Consider the following 19,919-nt stretch of genomic DNA (forward strand, 5'->3'; position numbering starts at 1 on the left):
AAATCGATCTTCTCCATTTCCAGCATTTGTGCCACTTTGCTAACCGCGAAAGTCAAATATTCTACTTTAGCTAAAGCGGAAATGCATCGATACCGGTCACATGTGCGCACTCGACCTACTAGCTTTATTCTAATCAAATAGTTATATTCTCGTGACTCTAATTCGATTATACATATATATCAATATAATTGATTAAAAACGCGATGTTTCTCTCAATATTCTCCTCTTCTTTCTGTCTCAATTCATACAAAAAGGTAAATTTAATACAGTATATTTTCAAATTTAAAATTACATTTATATATATATATATATATATATATATATATATATATATATATATATGTATTTGATTTTATATGCAAGTTTATTTATTATTCAAAAGCTTAAGAAAAATAGTACCGATTCGAGAGAAAAGGATTTAAAAATTCATTTCCGAAACTGCATTTTTTAAAAGATTGCAAGTGCAATCTATAGTTAAAAAGCAGAAAATAAAATATAAAAAGGTATAAATCAGATTATAATTAGAAAAAAAATGTAAAATTAAATATTAAATAACATTAAAAATTAAATTAAATGATAAGCTTAAAATGCAAAACAAAATTAAATTCAAATAAAAAAATTGTATAAATTTAACATGCCCAGTATTTTCCATGTACACTCTCTCCCTCTCTTTTTTACATTAAAAAAAATATCTCAATCTGTGGAAGACGAGAGGGAAAAAACACGGCGCGTTCAATTGGCAGCACGCCACGATGAGTAGCCGCGAACGCAGCTCATTTCGGAATGAGGATGCCGAGTTGGTGTGCCGGTTAGCGCGGCACGAAGTGTGCTATTACAAAATAGGTTATGCAGCGCGCAAAGAGAGTCGGGTTCAACAACCGGCGAGAACGGTGAACCGTGAGGCGCGCAACCCGGTAGCGAAAATGATATAGCGGTCGTCCGTGACTGCGCGTTCGCTCGCTCGCTCGCTCCAGCGAGTGGAGAGAGGCGCGCTATGGTCGGCCATAAGCCCGCCGGCTGATCGCGAGTACGCGCGATCACGTGTCCCCATTGAAAGCGGCCGTGCCGTTCGGCCCGACGTCGAGCCGCGCTACTCGTTGGGGCTGGCGCGGCCGACGCGACGTCCGTTTCCACTTGTACTTTTGCAAAACGGCACAGCGGCCGCGAGGGTCGATGTACTCGCGGCCGAAGGAGATCAGTTTTGGCGTGCTCTCGCTGTGCTCTCTCGTAAGAATCGATGCTGGGGAGGAAGCATGCGAGCGTGTCCTCGGGCGGTGTGACTTTGGATTTCTTTCGAGCGATCAAATTGAGCCGCGTCTTAAAAGACTAACTGTAAAATACTAATCATATTTATCTTACCCTTCCTAATATCGTAAAGTATTAATTTATATCATATTTGTGTAAATTAAATTGGTAAAAATATGTATGCGTATGTGTAGTTAATATTTTTTTTTTAATTTTCATTAAAATTAATAATATAAAAATATTCAAAATATATCTTCAGATATTATAAGTATAATATAAGTATATAATAATAACTAAAGTTATAAACATATAATATCTTCAATATTTGTCGCAAATTTTTAATAAAATGTTTTTAGCTTTTATGATATTATATCTATTTTACATATCTAAAATTAATAATTTCATTAAAATTTTAAGGTCAATTTTAGATTATTCGCTATACGAAATTTGTTGATAAAGTAATGATTATATTAAACATAATTTGTCAATTCAAGAGGACATCGCATTATGATTAATGAACTACATCTCGTTCTCCGTTTTCATCATCCTCTGATCAAACGATGTTTGTTTTTTGCTAGAGAGTGCTCTTGCGAAAGTGTAATAAAAGCGATGCAGATATAAATTACAAGCATGTTGCCCTTTGTAAAGATTTCTATTTCCCTAATGCATTCAAACAATGCGAGTAATTCAGCGTTAAAAAACTCGACTTTTAAAGTAAAACGAACAAATCATTTCATATATTTATTCTCCATGAATTATCTTATCCACCGGATGCGAATATAATATATTACAAATGGATAAATTATAAAAATCATACTAACGAAATAATATCAGTCATTAATTTGTGCAAACATTTATCACAAATTAAATTTTCAATAAAAATATACGTGATTTAAAATTTGAATCAATGTTTCGATCCAAATCAAAATTTTTTGTCCAGGATTATTTAATATATGTATAAAGTGAATCGTATATAAAAATTGTTTTATTTTTATGTCAAATATTGCATCATTTATATCAATGACTGATATATAGTTATGTATGTGTAATAAAAATTGTCTAAGTTAATTTATTTCTCTTCGGACGATCAATATTTCAAAGTTTTATGATTTTTAAAATGAATATGGAAAATTAGCGCGAACTGATAAATTATCTCAAATGCATTTAAATATTCCCAATGCAATGAGAGCCTCTGATCCAGTATCCTGATTCATTTCTCTTTGCGTTGCATAAGAACCAGTAGATGTCAGTGTTGCCTCTTAAGGTGTGCATATTTGCGTAAGCATACGGAAGTATTTATACGTTGCATGCGGTTATCGAAATTACTGCGCGATACATTACACACGACGGAACAAATCCCGACTTTTAGAAAAGTAATCATGAAAAAGAATAAATAACGAGTCAACTTAGTTTACAACAAATCAATTTGATTATATTCACAAGCGATGTTAACTCGATAACGATAATTAAATTTAAAAAATATTTGCGAAAAACTGAATACGAATATATTTCGCAAATAAAATTTCGTCTGTAAAAAACAATATAAAACAATAAATCATTTATGATACTTCATTTTATATATATTTAAATTATACATATATTTAAGTTGTATTTTTCGTAAAATGTAATTTGTAAAAAATATGAACTTTAATCTTAAAAAATACAGATTTAAGAAACTTGTAACATCAAAAATTTTCACGAAATATCACATATTTAAAATAAAAGATAAAAGATAAAAGATAAAAATAATGAGAGATACAAGGACTTGTAAAATAAAAAAAAAATCTTAAGATTCATAAGATTTGCACGGTTTCTAGAGGGAACTAAAAAGATGGTCGGAATAAAATTGCAAGAATGCATCACGTATGCACGCTCGCTTATATAATATGCATAAAGAGAGAAAATGCAGAACGAGGAAGACCCCGAAAAAGAGACTCGTGATAAGGAACCGCAGATAAGTCAGCTGCCTCAAGCCTTACCGAAAACGAATTCGGTTTTACTTTTGGCCGTGCTTCCTCCTTTTCCTCCTCTCTGTTTCTCCCCTTCTTGAGCGTGCAACGGTGCTTTTACGCACCTGTACACGCATAGACCCGCGTACATAGTGTGGGCCCACATGTATACCTATCGTCCTCACGTATTCACGCGTTTTACGACCGTTTGGCCGCGGCACTCGATGTTGTATGTACCTGTACGGTACTTTTGGTATATACACAAGGTATATGTACAGTTAGGCGAGTGACGTGCGACATCCGTAGCTTCGGTTTCGATGGCAGCGAGCAGGGGCGGATCAGAGACACGTTTGCGTTGAAAAATCTCTTCACATCACATATACATACGCGCGCACATCACACATACGCACACCTGCATGTGTATGCACGTGCTGCATAGTTTTATTCGTCGTCATTGCGAGTAAATACAGCGGTACCGTTTGTGCACCCGATTTTCTTTAGTCGACACGAATCCTCTATGACGCGTTTTTCGCATTTAAATACGCTTCATGTCATCTTTAAAGAGACTTACGAGAGAGTGACTTGCCAACCGTAGTTTTCGCAGCGATATTATCATATAGTAAATAAATATATTAAAATAAATTATATTAAATGTAATTGAAGAAAGCTGTTGTGCGTGAGTCTTTCATTTCAAAATAATATTTTGTGTTATTATATGTACGTAATAATAAATTTTCTAGTTCTTTTTCAATTTTTAATTAAAATTGCAATTTGAAGAGATCAACTCTGTATGTTTATCTTGTTTGATCGATGTTGATTTTTTTTGAAGTATGAAAGTAATTTAAATAATTTATAAAATAGACACACACATATAAATAAATAGAGAGATATGAATAAGTAATGAAAAAATAAAGGAGAGAAAAAATAGAAAGCAAACGCGTTTTAACCGTTGCAGAATCTCTCTTTCTCTCTCTTTCTCATACATGAGACTTTTGATTCTTTAAAATACATTTTATCAATGTTTTCCTCGATAAATGATTTTAAACTAACAGATTTATTTATAGATACTATAATATCTAAATTATGATTTTTGTTTAATCATATTTTAAGTGATTGATCATACTTTTACTCATTATAGCAGATGATCCACATTTTTTGATATCATATTGTTAAATTTAAAGAATTAGATCAAAGTAAAATTAAAATTAAAAAATTAGATCATTAATTATTGCTACTTTACAAAATATAAATTATTTTTTAATATTGGAATATTAACATACACATATTGTATAAATGACAGCATGCAATTACGATTTATAATTTTCATATTTTGAGGAAAATTAATCAAAATAAATCATTGTGGATCGATAATATGAGAAAGGACATTGTAAGATTTCGAATAAAATTCTGACAGCGGAGATTATAAAAATTTGCACACATTAAAGTTCATTTATCGATTTACTGTTTCTTGCAATCATGTAATGGCTAAATTTAAAAAATTATATTTTTATTCATTTTCCTTAATTTTATTAGAAATTGAATTTATAAAACTTTATGTATAACTTTTTAATTTTTAATAATAGTTTGATTTTTATGATAATGTTTCAAGTTTCTGTTACAATAAAGTTTTGATTTTCTCATTGAAAATAAGAACTCATCATTCTAGTATCTAAAGAAACTTAGATGTGTATTACTATTAAAACTTAATAATCGCTGACATCAGAATGAATTATGATATCAAAAATAAGAAATCATGAATTTTTTCTCGCGAAATAATTTTATTTTCATATATCACTTCGTTCGCGTTCGACAGTATAGATTGATGAAATATATCGAAGGTTTCTGTTTAAGTATTCATGTAAATTTTGAATAATTCCCACAAGATCCATTTTCATTGAAAATGTAGGACACATGTGCAGATTGAGTTTCATGTACATTTATTAGTATGCAAGATAGTAAAAGAAACAGCTGTCGTTATATTTTACAAATTTATATTATCAAACGCGTGGATGATAAAAAATAATTGATTTCAATATATTTTGTAAGGAAAAGATTTGCATGATTTCTCACTTTTAACGTCACAATTCAATATATAGCTATCGTAAGAAAACGGGAATTTATGGAAACGCATCGAAAAAATATGCCTATATACAAAAGTAGCAACAATGGTTTCAGGACACCCTGTAGACGCTATGCAGGCAAGGATCCCCTATGGGGGTATCGGAACCTCGTTACTCAGTGCACCATGCCTATGGTGTGGTCCAAGTCCAAGTAGACCTCCAAGTGGGACAATGACCGTCAGAGACCTTCTTTCAGATCCGTGGCGAAGAGAGAATGGAGAAGGTGCCGTGGCAAACGAGAAGAAAGAAGGACGAAGCTCGCTCGCTCGCTCAAGGGGGTGGGGTGTGGGGAGAGAGTGAGGTTGGACGAGCGAGAGGGACGAGAAGGTGGAGGCAATCGCGAACTCACTTTGCTAATTCACTTACTCGTTACTTTTCCGGTTTACATTTTGCTACCAGCCGGGTACAACGGCCTCTAAAGCCGCGCTCGGCCGACTGGAAAACGAGATTTTCAATGTTACGCGCGATGAATGGAAACTCGCTGAAATCGAAGCCGCGGGGATGTTTCACTCGTCACTTCAAAAGATAGTAAGGGGACAATAAAGAAAGATTAGCCGAAAACGTGCCCTCCTCTCGCGTTAGAGCTTTTAATGTATATCGATTAAAATTTATGAAATTGTAACTTTTATTTCATTTTTTACAAATGTGAAAAAAAAACATTAGACACATTTAGCATTTTTCATACTTGCATTTTGAAATAAATCTTATTAAAATCTTATTAAAAATGTTTTCAGTCTATTCAGTTTCCGAAGTATGAGCAATTAAAAATCTAAGAGCTCACCTATATTGAAAACTAAATATTTAATATCTAAATTAGATAAGAGAAAGAGAGAGAGAAGAGATGTAATCTTAATATAATCTATTAATAAAAATATAAAAATATTTAGAATATCGTGTCATATAAGTTTCATAAAGACAATGGCACAAAGTTGTTTCGTAAAATATAATATTTTAAAGACGAGACTCTTTAGAAGTGCTCGGGATTGCAAGTGTCGCAAGTGAGCAGTGCCGGATTTTCAGACAGAAAACTTTTCAAGCCACAGGAAGTAGCAACAAACCGGTAGTTACCCGATGCTCAGGATGCTAAATATTTCAGCGAGTTTCCTACTTGAGCACCGTTATCGATAAAGGAGAATACACGAACAAAAGTCAAATTTGACATTAAATAGATTTTGTTTAAATCTGTAACTTTTACATTTTCAGAAAATCTTTGCCAAACATAACATTCAAACGTCAAATTAAAAAGAAACAAAGATTAATATATATGTTAATTGAACTTTGTTAAATAAATGTTTAATTTTATTCAATGTTCTTCTTATTTCCTAAAATAGAGAGGACTACTTGTATCATTTATTTCGTGGCTATTCAATTAATGTTTGCTAATTGCTAGCATCTGTAAATATGGACGAAAAAAATTAGCTGCTTAATATTCGTAAGATTAGGCAATTATTTAAACAGGCACCTGAAATATTAGTTTTGTGTCTTCCGCGATTAAGAAAGGTCTGGACGTTTGTAAGAAGGTCAATGCTTCGCCGACTGCGCGAGAGGTCAATGACCTATAAGGCTTTGAACCGGGACATATTGCGTTTAAGTTTTTTGTAGGAAGAGCTGTTACTTTGCGTTACTTTTGTATTAAAGTAAATCCTCGCTGGCTTGTCATGGAATAATTAACGTTTTTTATGTGCAACTTGCCGCGCCGCAGTTTTAATTACCTCAGCCTTCAATTTCAGTAAGTATCTATTATCTTTAATTCCTCAGAAATCCTTCAATTATGATTCAAATATGCAGACACATATAGCTTATTACTATAGTATCTAAAATTACTAAAAACATTTTTTTTTAATATACGTTTATATCAAGAGTGTCCTCATCAAAAATATATACATGATAATAGAATTTCTAGAATTTTCTAGAATCTCTATTCTAGAATTTTCAAATAATTTCCTTCTCTTACAAGAGTAGAAACGGAGATCTAATTACGTTTAATAAAGAATACAATTATCGAATAAAAATAATTTTAAAATATAAGATAACATATATAAAACAGAAAAATATAAGTCGCAGGAAACAAATACGAAAAATAAATATCTTGCGTGTATTTAATTTTGCACTTACTTAATCATAATTCTTTCAGCAATTACGCAAACGAGTATAATTGTATCGCGCGATTTTATCGAATCGGGAATATGGTTTCGTTCAAAATATGTAAATCGCGAGCAGGACGGTACGGATTTCGGGCTCTCGCGCGGCAAACAAATTTCTCCCCGTTATTCGCCGCAATCTTTACGCACACGCAATCCACTTGATAAACACGTATATACATACGTACGTCGACGGTCCGTTATATACTTCTAAAGTAACAGTTACAAGTGCGCTGAACGGCTCGCGCGGGAGGCAAAACACCTTGCTTCGATCCAAATGGGTTCCATGGAAACGACGTTTCCGGTTCACATTCGGTTTTCTATCCGTGGTGACCGCTATTACGTGTCTGATTAGAAACTTAGTGACGTGCGAATGCCGCTAGCAATTTTCGAGTTTTTTCTGCAAGGCATTCCGATTTTCTTCTCGAACGAAAACCGATAAATGTGGACATTTTTATACGCGGATCCACAAATACTTGAGAAATAATAGAGAAAAATGTATACGAATTATGTTTGACATGGTAACTCTGAAATTGAACACATTTCTGTGTCGTCGCAAATTGAAATAAACATTTCGAAATGGAAAAAACTTCAATTTATCTCTATTAAGAATTTGTATATTTATATCATTATATTTTTATATTTTCAAAAGTTTAATTAAAATATTTTTAACTAGATAACATTGCGATAATCTTGTTATAAATAAATTTTATGATTCGATTTAAAGAATTATTTAACTAAATTAATTAATATATATTTGCCAATAAATATTTGCATTTCTAACGAACATTTAATTTAAAAGTTAGAAGTTAAATTTGCTAACAAGTACCTTTTTTACACAAATTTAATTTAATCCAAATACATTATATTGGAAGCATTAAAATTTATTAATTATTTTTATCTAACAATAATAAACAAATTTAAGAGATTGGCATTAAAATATAAAATTAATAATAATAATAATGGATTGCAACAAATTTTTACTTCGGTTGCAACAATATCGGCTACGTCAGCGACTACGCTAAGCTTTTGTATCCAAGAAAATACTGACCTACAGAAGACAAACTATTTCCGAAAGTTCGCAAGCACACGCTGACGTTCGATTCGTGTGCAAGAAGCGGTCGTACCGTAGGAAATTAATATATCTGGTACACAGTCGCGTTCTCCTGCCGAGGAGGGAAAAGATCGACGACCCCGAGGAACATATCTAGGTTAGTAGTCGTCGGCGATTCACGCGGAAACTTCTTTCGCTAGGCGTAGGACCGCAGCCGGCTGGCTCGCTATCGTGAAAATCGCATCGAGAGGTGAATCGCATGCGTTGTTCCATCGAAAAGTGAAATTCGGCATGAGCCAGCCGTATGTCGCGTATGTCCACATGCCGAAATTTCGTCACACATCAGAGGAGGTCAACGGCATGATATTCGCCAGCTATAATCTCAATTTGACACGTGGAGTTCTCAAATCTTCCTCTTTATTTATTTCATTATTTGCAATAGCGGTTTTCTTCCTAGGATTTATTTTCCTGCGTTCGTGAATTAATTAATTTTCCCGGTGAATCCGTAAGCGATGAATGATCGATATCGCCATAATTTAACGAGCAGTCAAATGTAAATTTTGTAATGGAAAGTCGGGATAATATGCATGAATGAAGCAGCAAAAAAATCTTGCGTAAATGACACTTTACCGTATGCGCGATTTTGATAAAATTACGAATAAATCACACACAATCCAATATTCCATTAGTATCGGAAACAGCACAGGTGAATTATAGCGAATCAATATATTGTAATGCTAAATCGTTCTGCGGTAAATATATATTTTGTTACTCTTATTGCGTGTTGAAAACCTCTATTCTTTTTCGATATAAATTTATTTTATGACTCATGAATATAGTATCCGTGAGAACAGTTATTACGAAACAAATATATATTACGCTATTCAAAATCTTATTATCGTAGGTGGATTTCGATAAGATTCTAGAAAGAGAGAAGGCTCTCTAAAAAATATTTTAAAGAAAGATTATAATTTTTTCGACTTTTATAATCTCGAATTGAATCTCGCAAATCAGAAACTAAATTATTTAATTAGAGAAAATTTAATTAAAAAAATCTAAATTATCATGAGCAATGGAAAATTGTAATTTTATATAAGTAGTATACAAAGAATGCTTTGATAAGATAATTCCGATATTTAAAAGTTGTAAATACGATGTGTCTACATCCTCAAAAATTCACGATAGCTGCGACTTGTCTATTTTTCCAAATGAACAATTGAATTTCTCGAAACGCGAAAAGAGACCTCGATAATTGCTCACGTAACCTTGTGCGGTAGACTCGAGACCGGTCTTTTGGATTAGGGTCCGAAAGTTTCGAGGGTTCGACGACCTTCCTTCTCGCGTTGTGATGTGTCGGCGGTCCCGTCGACTAATCTCGCAATGATTCGAAAAGATTCGAGTTACGCGCGCGCGAGCGCGTGTCTCATATATAGTGAACGGAGTGAACGGGGTTACCGATCTCGAATGGCCGTGACTCTGGGCCAGGGTCTGGGCCAGTTGGATTCCACATACTCGGTGATCGTGAAGTCGACGCGCAAAAAACCGACCAAGAATTTATATGCCGCGAACATTACATGTATGCTTATTGTTATCTCCATAGAATTCATTAATAAATTCTGACATTTCATGCGCATGATTTCGTACAAACAACAGCTGCAATGGATCTATCGAATACCGTCTTTATCAATTAAATGAGATGTATTTCATTTTTGCAAAATGTTTTTTTTTCCAATAATAGCTTGAAAACTATCAATATCTTCTTTAAAATCGAATAAATTAATTCATAATAAAACTTTTTATACATATATATGTGTGTGTTAGTAGAATGTGTGTCAAAGTATTTAAATATAATGGTAAGTTCTCTATTAACTTGTGTTACGTGTTTGTGCATCGTACGTGAACGTCTCGCACCTTCCCCAAGTTGTGAATGAAAATAGATGGTTGGAGGGGCGAGCTCGAAGTAGTCGGGGAGGTTAAACGCACGTCCCCGTAAAGGGATTGCGAGAGGGCGGCAGACAAGGAGAAATGGTGCACAGAAAGGTTTGAACGGTGCAGGGCAGAGGGATGTATCGAAAAAGACAAGATAAAAATAATGTGTGACGGGACAATGAGATACGATAAAAAACAAGAGATATTTTTTTTTAAAAACACAATTTTCGAATATACAACTCTCGTCATTTCCATAAAAACTGCGGAAAACGTAATAATGAAAAATAAATTACAAGAGGCGCATACATAAAATATAATCAACCCTCTTCTACTACAAAATTTAAATTATTATTGATAAAAAATAATCGATTTTATTTTACATATCAAACATTCTTGTTTTATTTTATTAGAATTTAAGTAAATTAAAGGGGATGAAATTTAAAAATATAGCTTCATATTATGTACAGATATTTGCAAACTTAAAATTTCGTAGTACATCACCAACTTTCGCTAGAACTCTCTTTCAGTATGGATGGCGTTTTAAAATCGCGAGAAGTTATCGGAAGAATTAAACTTTAGGAATGATCGGCGCATGTCTTCTATCATCATCGACAACAACGAGGGACGAGCAAACAAGCACTGCGTCGACGGAGAGAAAGGGAGAAAGCGGCGCATAAAACAGGGGTAGTGCGCCGAAGGGGTAGGTTGCACGCGCGTCGAAGCGGGCGGCTGAAAGGGGTAACGGGAGGCCGCGGAGAGACGAGGAGGGTGAAACGCGATAAATGGCAAGACGAGGACGCAAGAGGGAAATGCACGAGAGAAAAAGAAGCGGGGAGGGGAAGAGGGCGGCAGCGGCGAACGAAAAGGAACGAGCGGGGGATGGACCGGGAATGATAGACCGGGGATATAAAAGTGGTATACGATAAAGCGAGACGCACAGAGGGAGGAACGGGAGGATTCGGGGTGGCGAGGAAGGGCGAGGGCCGAGGGAGGGAGGGAGGGAGGGGGAGGAAACCTCTGGCAACGGGTCGATCGAAAGCGCAGCGCGGAGAAATGCACCACCTCTGGCTCTGGTCTGGCAGCTTTGCGGGCGCACCACCACGTCCGCGTGCGTCAGAAAGAGAGAAAGAGAACGAGAGCGCGAGAGAGGGAAAGACGGTGAGAGAGGCAGAGAGAAAGGTACCGACGGAAGCGGAAGGGAGACCGACGTATATCCGCCGACCAATACCGACGCAAGGGGAGGAGGACGAGAGGAGAGTCAAGCCGAGTCGCGTTGGGCTAGGTCAGGTCTACCCGAGTTCCACACACACCGCGCTCTCTTGCGTGTGTCATCCCGCCGAGGAGAACTACACCAAGGCGGAGGCGCAACCCCTACGCGAAAAGAGGGTCGCCGCGAATTTCCGACCCTCGCGAGTGGCTTCGCAAAAGCGTTCGCGATTTTTCGAAAAGAGGAATCGGCGTTCGCCAAGCGGGCATCCTACGACGGATCGTCGCTGATCGGTGCCGAAGAGTGTAATTGTTCGCGAAAGCCGGCAACAGTGCGCGCGTTGTCGGACGACGCTTCGAGGGGGATGACACGAGGGAGATGCCTCGATCGGCAGTGTGAATAATCACGAGTGTATACACGCGTGTGCCAGCGATCCAAGATCGATCGATCCGTCGAAGAGAGAGGAATATAAGCGAAGACGCGTCTCTCGGACGAGATTCCGATCGCCGATTTGTTCATCGGTGAGAGTCGGTTGTTGACAACAAATTAAGCGAAGAGACGATTTCGACAACGAACCGATCTACCAACCGAATCCGACAATCGATCGCATTTCCCGATGTCCTGATAATCGATAAGCGTCGTCGCCGCGTAGGTGGCCGTGTAGGGACCGCCTAGTTAGCGAAAGTCGGGACAGCGATCGGCCTTATCGACGTAATTTCTCGCCCTCGCCCTTCGTGCGATCCTCGGTGCGATATCAGATCGGGCAAGATAAATGTTGAGGGTAAACGGCGCCCTGCGTTGCCCGCCAGCGCGAGGCCAAGTGGATCGAGTCCTGAATGCGACCGGCGAAATGCCGGTCTCTCTGAGGAACCACAGAATAACATAAAGGGCGGCCCGCGATGGTTTAGAGACTTTTGCAGCGCGCACGCACGGTCGCGCAACAACGGCGAAAGGATCGCGACAGAAGAGATATCCTCGGGGTGATTCAGGGTGGTGAACCTAGCTACCTATCTACACCTCGAGGAATAACCCGTTGCCGTTGTGGATATTGTCTAACGACATCCGATGCTCTGAATAGAAGCTGTGAATATCGTAAATCCGGATCGAAATATATCACGCGGTTAGTATCGAGTATGAGAAAAGATTACGAAGAGAAATATAATATATTTATTAAATTAGAATGCCATCCTACAATTAATAGTGTACACTATCGTGTTACTTTAGAGCCAAAGTAAAAAAATAGTACGTTTTTTTCCTTCACTATATTAGAAGAATTTAAAATCATGGAAAATACGAGGATGTGTGAAGATAATGTTTGCTATTTTAAAACTAATGATAATGAGTTAAAAAAATTCTGCATATATGATTCCTTGATATTTGAAAATTTGAAGTGATGAAAAAATAACTTCTCTCTGTAAATTTTTTTTTACGTAATGTCAATTATTGTAACAAATACTTTATGAGATATTTCGAATTTAAATGGAAAAAGAAGAAATAGAAAATCACTATCAAAAATATCACTTTTATTAAAAATCAATTATGTGTGCAACCTATAAAAGATTAAAAGTTCATAACGCAACCAGGGCCAAAACATCCTATGTGCCTTTTCGCCAGAAATCGATTCTGTCGCGGCTGCAATTTTTTGAATGCAAATTTGTCAAGTGTGCGTACAATGCGTACACTATATGTCAATCTTTATATTTTGGACTTACTGTTTAGAAATTTACTGCAAAATGAAAAGCTTACAAGAGTTTAAAAGGGCTTTATTATAATGATTTGCAATTAAAACACAACAAATTAGTGTATGTCGGCAAATTTTAAAATAAATTAAAACAACTATATTGAGCTGATCTTACAATCAGTTGATTCCATTAAGAGAAAATAATTTTTTAATCAAAAGAAGGATGATAAATATATAAATAATTATAAACTTAAAACTTGTATGTATACACAATTAAAAATTAAATAATTTATAATTAATTTAAATAAATAAGTATCATATGAAATACGGAAATAACATTATGGTAAAGAAATGTTTCTCTTTCAGGAAAACTATATTATGCAATACCTGTATTTTTAATTCTTTGAGACTAGAAAGAAAAAAAAAAGCTTTCTCAAAAAAATCATAAAAGTATTAATTTCACATAACAAATCAACTTTTAAAAAGTTGCAAGAAGAAAGTAAATTAAAATTCGTAAAATTACCCAGTAACCAAAATCCAGAAAGCTTTTTAAGAGTCTTTAAAAAATTTAATTAGAATATTTTAATTTATAAAAAAATCGCAGAGAGAAATAGAAAAAAATTACTAAAAAATTATATTTGTCTAAAAATTATAAAACTTCTAGAGCGTAAAATTATATTAATTATTTCTTAAATTATCTTAATATCGCTAGTAGAATAATCAAAGGATCATTAAAAATATATATAATCGACCAAAACTAGCCAAAATTCTTGTTTATTTATTAAAAATTACGACGTTTCGACCATATGGTTGTGATCCTTTTTAAGTATACAGGTTCAGATAAAAGTCGTAACGTCGATAACGTCGTAATTTTTAATAAATAAACAAGAATTTTGGCTAATTTTGGTCGATTATAGGTATATATTTTTAATGATTCTTATATTAATTATATTTCGGAAAGAAAATTAATTTCTCTCTCTCTCTTTGAAATTGTGATATTTATTTTGTTAAAAATCTGTTTGTTGAATTTTCAAAAACGCGATAAAACGCTTTTGGTTGGAAAATCACGTTGAAAGTACATGCGAGCGAGTGGTTTGCGACAGTGCGCGATTTTCATGGAAATCGAAATCCATCGGGTAGCGAAAACCCCCGGCGGGTGGTAGCGGATGGGGAGGACTTCAGAGTTTATGCCCCCGCGCCCTTCCTTCTCTTCTCTCCCTCCCTCTTACCCCTGCAGTCGATCAATGCGTGGACGGGTTTCACTTTCGCGGTGTTAAAGTGTTGCACCACCGTAAATTGAAGAATCAACGAGAAAACCAAATCGCGAACGGCGATTTATTCAATTCGATCACGATTTTATGCATAGACGATTATTTGATATTCGTGGAAAAAATTCTTGAGAATAATTTAATGTTCTAAAAATCGCTATACACGTGTATAAATGGATGCAATTGTTATTTATTTCCAGTTTGCACAATCATTGATTACACAGAAAAAAAGGACATTCTTGTTTTGAAAATATATTTAATTTTAACATGGAAATCTTAAAATAAGATTATATTGCGTTAATTAAAGAAAAATATAATTGCTTGAATAATTGTTTACTTGAATGAAGCCATTTTATATAGTTCAATCGAGAAAAATATATTCTTATGATTTAAGATTTAATTTTCTTGAATAGAAAAGAAACAATATTAGATAGAAAATAACATTTTTAAATCAAAGATTATAATTTTCTTAAAGTAGAATTAAATAATTATATATTCTTGAGATGACAATTATAATATTAAAATAAGACTATAATATTGTTGAAATTTAAAATTATTAAATTTTTTAATAAAATTATTTAATTTTTTTATAAAATTATTAAATTCTTCTAAGATTATAAATTGTTGCGTATATACGAAACAATAAACACGTTAATTTAAGTATATAAGTTTTGATTTGACACTTATTTTTTTTCTGTGTATAAATTATCTCTCGAGATTCCTAAAATAAGATATTTCAGTCAAAAGCATTGAGCGAAAAATCCAGAAGCCATGACTATTTTCACGTGTTGGCTATTTATTTACATGTATATCGATCCAGTCAGTTCTGGATAGCCCGATTCGAGCATATTACAAATTTATAATTTCCTAAAGTTTGCGCGAAGTTTCGATAAATATGTGTAACAAGAAATAGAAATGCAATGCTGGGGCTTTTAATTATTCCTTCGACAATAATTGCGATTAAGTTTCGCGAGACGCCTGAACTTAACCAAGCGTTTGCTTGATAAAAATAAAAAAACGTAAACCTATAAAAAAAACGGTATGAGTAAAAAATAGTAAAGTATCAATGACGAGACTTCGATTATTCATTCGAGCGCTATTGAACGGACAAGAATGAAGCATACAGTTCACGATCTTCCTAAGGATTGTTAGCAAACGGATAATTTCAAATTCTATGAATGAAAAATAATGCGCATACGATAGTGCTGTATATAATATTACAAACGATACTCGCCAAAAATCACCAAGATTTTTAAACACATAATCTGTTTAAAAAGATATCTAATTCATCGTCTGATTGAATGCATCATTCAAGACTGCTACAAGAATACATTGCTCTCTATCAGTTAAAATTATGAAAAATCTAATTATGGAGAAGAATCCAATAATATCTAAAAAGTATCTAATTATGGAATTATATAAAATAAATTTAAATTTAAAATGAAAATATTTTGCAGCTTTTTCATTAATACTGATAAAATCTTAATTGAAAATATTTTACGATAAAAATATATATACACTATGAGTTTAAATAAAATTACTTCGTAAAAATTACATTTCGTAAAATAATTTATTATTCGAATTTAAACGTTTTTATATATATTATGAAATGTATTAATTAATTCATATGAAAATAAGCTGAAGAGATATATAAATTTGAAAAAATTTAGTAAATTAAGAAATAATATTTTCGTAAAATCTTTCCAATATTGAATGCAATTAAAAATGTTCGGTTCAATTTTCAGCGAAGGATGGAGGCCAGCGAATGGGATCATACGACCTTGAGGGAGGAAGAATTCGAGCAACACGCCGTATATTTGGTACCGGATGTGGCGACATCGCCGAACGATACCAATCGTGCGGAAGCATCTTTGCCGCGGAATCTGATCCTCAAGCAATCTCAAGCTCCCAATGTACGTTCTTTTATATAAAAATATCTTATTTCAAAATCTCCTCGAGAATTATAAATTTAACTGCGAGCATTTAATTGCGCGAATTGTGTCGATTTATCATTTATTAATTTTTCCCAACACTAGCTGAGCTCGCGCAAAGAAAAGTGATGAATTTTGAGAAAAATTGCAATCTCTTAAAGTGTAACGTTAAGCCATATAGAGATACAGAAATTCTAGAATTTAGACAGATGTTATATTGTATAATTTTCGTAATATTACATATATAGTATATGCAAAACAGCACGATACATAATCGTAAATTATTCTTCATATTGCATCTTTCATGACGTAAACAAATATCTATTAATAAAAATTTACTGATAATTAATAATTTTTATTCTCTCTTTTGTTCGTTAAAGTTTTTATTAATACCATTTTTCACCATCAGTCTATATATATGTTTTCAATTACAATTCTCATATAACATAACTTTGATTTCAAAGTTATCTCTCGTTCTTTTTTTTTCAAACTATTTCATTTTTATTAATTATTTTTAATTTTATTTTGTTTAACATTTCTCATTTATAATTTCTTCGTTAAAAAAGATGAACGATGTACAACTCAAGTTTATGAAAACGACGAAAGGATACAATTTTTAGATATCACGATATAGAGAATATGAATATGTGAGAAGTTGGCTCGATGACGACGACGATGATATGAAATTAAATTTGACCGAGTGACGAAATTAATTAATTTACGAGACATGACTAGGAGACGAAATCGAATTGTTACACTTTTCTCAAGGCAGAAAACGAGAACGCGATTCTATATCGAACACGAGACTCACTCGAAATTCTTTCTCTCTTTTTCTTTCTCTCTCTATAACGCTTTAAAAATTTCAAATTTCTCTACGAAAGAATCGAAACATTCCGAGCTGAATTGCACAACGATGTAATATATAGATTCGCATCGGCTAATCGACATTCGAGCTTCCGTTTGTCAAAAAAGAAACAGAAGCATCGGAAACGCGCGCCGAATTGAAAGCACCGAAGAGTTAAATTAGTTTTGGACGAATATACGTTTCTATGCAATAGGTTGGATTCTATTCTAACGTGAGTCGGAATGAAAATAGGTTCTATCTTCTACCGCGTATTTTAACAATGTTGGTAAAGAATGAGCGATGAAAATATCGAAGGGAGCAAACAATGCTTTTACCAATCACCCATCATTTATACGTTTTGGTATAGTTTTTGCTATCAAATGGACTTCCCGAATAAAACTTAAACATTTATATACAGAAAAAATTTTGCAACTCCTCTGAAATCTTTAAATCACAACCATTAGAGGAATTGCAAAAATAATCTATAATTTTGAATATCAGACATATATATGTATAAATATTTAAAATAAGAGAAAATTTCAAAATAGACAATTCAAAATATACTAAAAATATGCATTATCTTTTATTTCCTATCGAATCGATTAATCAAAATTTATTTATGTGGCAGGTGTTGGGCGTATGGAGTACCAGTTACATCCCTAAAGGGACACGTTTCGGCCCATTGGTCGGTGAAGTATACACGAATGAGTCGGTACCAGCAGACGCGAACCGAAAATATTTCTGGCGGGTAAGAACTTAATTGTACATTTGCTCTTTAATTAAATCTTCCGGTTTACGATTACACAACAAGTAATTTTTCTCCGAAGTACTAATCAACGTAAAATAATTGCGATAAAACATTATTAAGAAAAAACGTGGAAAAATATAGAGAAAAGACGAGAAAAAAGAAGCCAGCAGAGATCAGAAATTGATTTTAAATCTAGTGAGCCTTAAAGTAGAGTAATTATTGAGTCTCTAATTTATCAATTTTATATATAATTAACTAGTTTTTCTATAACCTCCGCGCGAAATACATGATACATGTAAATCGAAATGACAAACACGAATATAAAGTAGCGTCTTTTCAAACTATTTTCTTATCGTAATATAAAGATATGTACAAATCTATCATAAAAAATATAAAATAATTAAAATTATTATAAATATAAAATAATTAAAAATTTGATAATAGATAACATTTTTTCAACAGATAATCCTAGAGTTGAGCAAGATGATAATGTTCTTGATAATGGTTAAGAAAATATAATTAAAAATTGACATCAAAATAATTTTTTGCATAATTATAATGATATAATAAACAATCGCTAGTCATAGGACCTCCAGTTACAGCAATTACAAAAATTACCAACATCCTAAAAAACTAACTAATTTTTATAATGACTAGGAGAGAGAGATACACACTTATAAATTATTACATATTTATAATTCAGAAAAATCAACTGAAATATAATGATATTCTGTTGGGATCATTTTAAAAATATATTTTAATCGTCGTAATAGAAAGATTTTCACATTGTTAGGTGTATAAGAACAACGAGCTGTTTTACTACATCGATGGTTATGATGTCCAAAAATCGAATTGGATGCGTTACGTGAATCCCGCCTACTCGTCCGAATCGCAAAACCTAATAGCATGCCAGTATAAGGTAATATAATTTTGTGGAATGCATCTCACGCGAAGGGACATTTATTTCGAGCCTCATCTAAATTATAAACAAAAGGACACTGTGACATCGTTGCAATCTTACTCTTTCATATTTCAGATGAACATTTATTTTTACACAATTAAGCCGATATTACCGAATCAAGAATTATTGGTTTGGTACTGCAGAGAATTCGCGGAAAGACTCAATTATCCGTTCAATGGCGAGCTAATGCTTCAAAGAATACGTAAGTAAACACTCATCTTGAATTTTAATATATAATCGAGTTTTCCCACGTTAATTAGTCTTATCAAACAACTTCCTCTCTTATGTTACTTTCTTACTATCATATTGAAACGAAAAAATCTTTAATATTACGCAGGCACATTATGTATCACAACATAACTTGGCAGCATTGACTTTTCATGTAATTGTATTAAACTTTTTAAATTTTACTTATTAAACTTTTTCATACATAATATTTACGTTTAAGGTTGTGAGAGGGACCTGGAATTATATCGAAAGAACCTCGAGAGAAATAATTTCATGTAATTTGCGTTTTATTTCATGTAAAAGTGTTACGATTCATTTTTTAATGTAATACATTTGATTTACTTTACGCACTACCTTATGCGTTTTTGATTCTATAGCCTTAAGTGATTAACTAATTGATTTATATCCTATGAATCTCTCATTACACGATTACTTATAATTTAATATTGCGCAGGCATATTATGCATCACAACATAGCTGGCAGCATTGACTTTTCATGTAATTGTATTAAACTTTTTAAATGATTTTCATACATAATATTTACGTTTAATGTTTTTGGTATTGAGAAAGCCCTGGAATTAGGTCGAAACGTCTGTTGACAGAATTAGTTTCA

General features: G+C 33.5%; 2 protein-coding genes across 5 annotated transcripts in view; one reads left to right on the top strand and one right to left on the bottom strand.

Annotated features, from left to right (window-relative positions):
* The window catches only part of LOC145975369 (protein FAM76A), a 63,059-nt gene that overhangs the window by 29,898 nt on the left and 13,242 nt on the right, over positions 1-19,919 (bottom strand). The gene's annotated exons all lie outside the window — the stretch shown is intronic.
* The window catches only part of Blimp-1 (PR domain zinc finger protein 1), a 42,056-nt gene that overhangs the window by 12,578 nt on the left and 9,559 nt on the right, over positions 1-19,919 (top strand). Inside the window, exons 1-5 of one of the 2 annotated variants that reach the window (XM_083105812.1) lie at positions 11,717-12,765; positions 16,340-16,507; positions 17,998-18,117; positions 18,911-19,036; positions 19,154-19,280. In XM_083105812.1, the coding sequence (XP_082961938.1) occupies positions 16,346-16,507; positions 17,998-18,117; positions 18,911-19,036; positions 19,154-19,280 (535 nt within the window). In that variant the 5' untranslated portion in view covers positions 11,717-12,765; positions 16,340-16,345. Of the gene's footprint in view, positions 1-11,716; positions 12,766-16,339; positions 16,508-17,997; positions 18,118-18,910; positions 19,037-19,153; positions 19,281-19,919 lie in introns of those variants that run through there. The other variant, XM_083105811.1, reaches the window with a different exon arrangement.

The sequence above is a fragment of the Camponotus vicinus genome, unplaced genomic scaffold, assembly GCF_025532165.1.
Source record: "Camponotus vicinus isolate PSW18456_S1 unplaced genomic scaffold, iyCamVici1.0 SCAF_8, whole genome shotgun sequence".
NCBI classification, from domain to species: Eukaryota; Metazoa; Arthropoda; class Insecta; order Hymenoptera; family Formicidae; genus Camponotus; species Camponotus vicinus.